The 5,497-nt window shown below is 36.8% G+C and overlaps 1 protein-coding gene across 1 annotated transcript; it reads right to left on the reverse strand.

The window, feature by feature from the left end:
• Nucleotides 1-2,217: 2,217 nt before the first annotated feature.
• tdgf1 (teratocarcinoma-derived growth factor 1) lies at nt 2,218-4,960 on the reverse strand. The gene is made up of 6 exons (XM_061215720.1): nt 4,725-4,960; nt 4,545-4,594; nt 4,253-4,408; nt 3,826-3,940; nt 3,572-3,681; nt 2,218-2,828 (listed from the first exon to the last, which is right to left on the reverse strand). The coding sequence occupies exons 1-6, from the start codon at nt 4,745-4,747 to the stop codon at nt 2,728-2,730; spliced, it is 555 nt and encodes a 184-aa protein (XP_061071704.1). The 5' UTR covers nt 4,748-4,960; the 3' UTR covers nt 2,218-2,727.
• Between the last annotated feature and the right edge of the window lie 537 nt (nt 4,961-5,497).

Below are 5,497 nucleotides of genomic sequence, written 5' to 3' on the forward strand. Positions count from 1 at the left end.
CTCTAATGAAATATGAAGGCATGCATGCCAGGAAACTTATTTTCTATCTACAAGTAAGCACAGCACTTATTGTGTAGAGATCATTCAAGAGAAATGTCACACCTCAATGCACCTAGCATTCTAAGCTGTTGTTTAAAGGGTTGTCAGATAAGAAAAAATGAATCACTTTCCATTTCACTTGTTCAAAATTACTTAAGTAAAATAATAATTGGGTTGATGTCCTAAAGTGGGATTTTTATGTGTAATCACAATGTCCTATTTACACTTGCTATGATACAGAGTGATGGATCTTTCGTTTTACCACAAACTCAAATGCACATTCCTAAACAGCAGAGGGACAACTTTTAGGCCAACTGTGGCGCTAGCATACCCTTATTGTGTTGAATTTTCACTGTTGTAACCCTACTTTGGGGATATTGTGGTTTGAGCAATCAGATCAAGAGTTTGCTTGTAGTCACAGCTTTACACGTTGCCTTACTTGCTGTGCATTAATGGATATAAACATTCAGCTGAGATCTCAGGAAACTGCTAAGGAGGAGCTCTTAAATTCCTAGTGGTGGCACACAGGCGTAAATGTCACATGCCCCACCCATCTACTTGGACAAAGAGTTTAAGTACAATCATTTCAATTAAAAAGACTTGTCTGCACTGACACCTCTATTTAACCTGCCACTACTAAATCACTTTGGGTAAGAACATCAGTGCAGGAATTGGATAGCTGAGTTAAGACAAGTGCGATTGGATTCACATAAAAAGTCATTTTCTCTTTATGTGGACCATGAGTAGCAGACAAATGGACTCTGTGGTCTGTTTGTTCAGAAAATTAGACCAAAGCTCAGTTTAATTCATTAAAGGCCTGCAAAAGGCAATGACCTAATTTACATTTTTACACGCAATCAATATTGGCACAGACCAGTAAATCCTGGCTAATTTCACCAAAGACTCTTCACATCTAACCAAGTACATGACTAAGAATTACAGGAAAATCACTGTAAATAACATTTACATCAATGGGGAAAAAAATTGATCGAACTTTGGCCATGGACTAATTGTTGGTGGCAGACAGGATGGTTTGAGTATCTCAGAAACTGCTGATGTCCTGGGATTTTCATGCACACTAGTCTCTAGAGCTATGCAGCAAAAGAAATCCATTAAGCAGCAGTTCTGCAGACAGAAACTCCTTGTTAATGAGAGATATCAGAGGAGAATGGCCAGACTGGTCAAAGCTGACAGGAAGGTGACAGTAATGCAAATGAGCACACATTACATCAGTGGTATACAGAAGAACATCTTTGAACACACAATGCATCATAACTCTAAGTGGATAGGCTACAGCAGTAGAAGTCTTAAAAATAAGTATAATACCTGATAAAAGTACTCACTGTGTACACTCACAGAGCACTTTATTAGGTATTTGACTTAGATCACATTTTTCCCCCATTCTGATGGTTGATGGGAACATTAACTGAAGCTCCTGACCCGTATCTACATGATTATATGCCTTGCACTGCTGCCACACAATTGGCTGATTACATAATCACATGAATAAGTAGGTGTAAAGTAAAAATGTTCCTATTAAAGTGCTCGGTGAGTGTATATATTAAAATGTCTGTGGAAAAAATAATAATAATAATAATAATAATTCTATATAAAAGTTTGTATGTATGTCAGTAAATAGTCAAGTTTATGTCAAGTTGTGTTTATAAAGGAAATAAAGATACAGAATTATCCAATAGAACATTTTTCAGGATGCACTCAGATATAAATTTTTCACCAATTGCACTTAATTTTGGCTGAATTTTTCACTGATTATAACTAACTTGAAATGCTTTTAGACTGAAGCATATGGCTATGGTGGGAATTTTAATAATGTTAAAGCAGATAAAATTCCATCAGAATGAAAACAAACAACTGACTTCAGATGACGAGGACAAGCCAGGACATCAATGACTAATGCAATGGTGAGTGGGACTGTGTGTTAGATAAGGGGCTAGATATAGGACAGCTAAGCTAAACATAAATGCCTACAAACCAAGTGTCATTCCTGCTTTATCATACACTCCCCTCTGGTAGGACCAGTGCCTCAATAAATAAAAATAATTAAAAATAAACAAACCTTCAAAATTAACAGAAAGCAGCCTTTTTATTTTTATTACAGGGATTAAAGCCATTGTGAAATATTCCATTTGGTCCAGCTTTACATGATTACTTGGACAGTAAACTTTGTTTGTAATTTAAAAAAGGAAAGTTTAAAAAAAGGATTTGATTACAGTTACATTAGCAACTGCTACCAACCATTGCATCAAATAACCTGTGATAAAGTAATGACAACAGAACCAAAAATATCCCAATGAAAGCAGTTTGAGTTGCAGTTGGCTTTCTAGAAATATACACCAAGCAGGCTGCTTCTATTTTAATAAAACTGTACATGGCTTGGTAAAAAACCATAAAATCTGAAATTATTCACAAAACAAAGATAAAATGTATATTTCCACTTAAATCTTATTTACATAGCCACATGAGATAAAAATTGCATCACGCAACAAGGACATAATAAACTTCCACTGGAAGAAAGGTTCATCTCTGTTCTGCAGATTCATGATTCCCGAAAGTACATGTTGCGTCCAGTTGCCAGGTCATAGCTAGTGCCACGTATGGACTTCAGGTTTGCCTGATTAACATGCATGAGATTGTTTCAGAAATTGGAGCAGGAAAAGTCCTCACAGATCAAATAAAGAGGACAACAAGCAGTGCTAGACACAAAATGTACTTTGGCTGCTCCATCCTGCTTCCATACGAACGAAACCACACAACTTCCTGCGAGTCATCTACAAGAGAAAAGAGAACTCCGCATTAGAAAGATGTGATGGAATGGGTTGCATTTAAACCTGGGGAAGTGGGGGAGCGTAGTTAGCACATCTTCAGACTTTAAACCCAGCCACTGAATAATCTCTGACAGACAACACTGCCGAGCCTGTATCTGTGATGATCACCAGGCCTCCCTCCATCCTGTTAGCCAGTGAGGTGTGAAAGACAGTTCACAGGGTCTATTCACACCCTATTGAAGCCTCAAGCCATAGGAAACTGCAGAGCATCTGCAGAACACCTATCAATGCAAATAAGGGCAAGTAGAAATGGAGATGCTGCACTTCAGTTTCAATAAAGACACTGAAGCAGTTACAGAAATATCACCAGTTCCATGCACATTCTGGGTGCCAAAACCACATACAGCCTTTCCCAGATTCATTTCACAAGAAAAACATGCAGAATATCATATAGCTGCTAGAATTACAGATGAGCATAATGACACCATACTATTGAATAACTTGAGCTATGTTCATTATTTAGAACATAGCTTAAGCCAAATAAAATGTAAAATGTTCAATGGTTAAATATTTTTAACAGAAAATATAAGTGACATCGCAGGCCTTGGTTATAGTTACCAGCACCTTACTTTGGCCTTCTTTATGACTACTGTACGTATATATATATATATATATATATATATATATATATATATATATATATATATATATATATATATATATGTGGAAATAAATAACCCACTTACCACAGTTTTCCTGAAAGACTTGAGGGAAGCAGTGGAGCATGCCATATCCACACCTACAGTATGAACAGCCTTTCTGCACCCATTCTCCATGAGGAATGACACCACAATTTCTAAATGGGGAAATATATCGTTAGAACACATAATATTTTTATAAAATAGTTTGATTTTACTCTACAGTGTTAAATTAAGCAGAGGTTACAGTTAATTAAACTGACAATTAAACAGAGTTTAATATAAACGCCACACAGGCATACCTGATGCGCTCATCATATTCACAGCTTCTTCCAGTGTAGTGCTTCGGACAAGCGCAAAAGCTTCCCAAAATACAGGTTCCCCCGTTTTGACAACAACTTCGGCTTTGCTTTGCACCTTACGAAGGGAAAACAAATATCAAGTTGATGTAAAAAAAACATTCGTTTACTTTATTACATTCTAGACTTGGATCCACGTGTACATTAATTTACAATTCCTGCCATGTTGTAGCATGAACAGCTTGGCCCCCTGACTTCTCATGTCTCATGTTTGTATTTAATGTTGAACATAGACTAAGCAGGTCGTAGATTAGTTAGAAAAGGTAATTATACCACCACCTTAGCTTAGGACCAACTTCGATTGATACTTGTTGTGGACTCAGAGATAAATACAGAAAACTACTGATAATATTTAACTTGCTTAACTTACTTCCAGTGAGACCAACGAATGGAATAACGGATTCCGCATCTTGGCGTTTCTGTTCCCCAGAGAGAGAGTTCATTTCATTAAATTGGTTGAGGTACTCAGCGCGTTGAGTGGTTTTTCCAGCGAGTATCTTTTTGTTGCATCCTGATCCATCGCAACCTTGAATTAGATGGAACAAGTATAGTTAAATATAAAATTGAAAACTAAATAAATACTGCTTCATTTAAACACTGCCTATTACTGCGGATTAATATGTGTCGAGGCCTCCAGATGATAACACTAAAAACGCACATACCTGCTGCAATATGTAGGGCATGGGAGGCAACCACTGCAGACAGCAGAAATCTGAGAGAAAGAAAATAGCATTGTTTATTGCGTAGATCAACTCGTTAAAACAAACTTAAAGGCATAAAGCGTGACATTGCAATCTGTGTTGTGAAGCAAGTAAATTCGATTGGTCTGAAATATAGTTTACCTGAAAAACCTTTCCTGGTCCATGTTGCGCTTCAGACAATCCAATTGAACTAAAAATTTAAAATCCACGTTCGACCGGTGACGGAAATTCCATATAGGCCCTAACCATAAAAAAATCAGAATAAAGCTGTGCTCTTAACACACCATGTCCGAAGTAAAATTGGTTTGTGTACCTCCTTCATTACAACCCTTCAACCTGCCTCCTAAAACCAACCCACACTCTCAGACCATTCGCAACCAATTAGCACCTACGAATTCAACTTTTTGCGCCCTGTGGTCGAATGTGAAATCACGCCCTATGACGGAATTTCGAGATGCAAATTAGAAATAAAGGGACACTTCGCCCTCAAAACAGCCAACACCTTTATTAAAGGTTTTTCTTTTCTTCTTTTTTACAATCACTTTGGCGCAAACCTCACAAATTCGTTATTTATTTAATTATTGCAGTAAAGTTTCAATATGGCTCTTTTTGTGGTTATAAATGAAGGGAATCGTAGAGACAAGAGACAGTAGGAGAGAGTGGAATGATTGAACAAAACAGAAAAAAGAAAGAAAAAAATGCATTTAGGCCTAAAACATAGGTTGGTTTGAATCATCACAGCAAATAATTATAGCTGCAAAGTGGGGAAAAATCTTTAATTGCAGTGTTTCTCAATCCTCAAAGGCAGTGAAAAACAAAACAAAAAATTACATTAATTGGTTAGTTATTTCCATCAAGCATATCTTGTGGATTTGGCCATAGATTCTCATCCACATCAGAACGGATATTTTCAT

This window comes from Conger conger, chromosome 12 (assembly GCF_963514075.1).
Source record: "Conger conger chromosome 12, fConCon1.1, whole genome shotgun sequence".
Classification (NCBI taxonomy): Eukaryota; Metazoa; Chordata; class Actinopteri; order Anguilliformes; family Congridae; genus Conger; species Conger conger.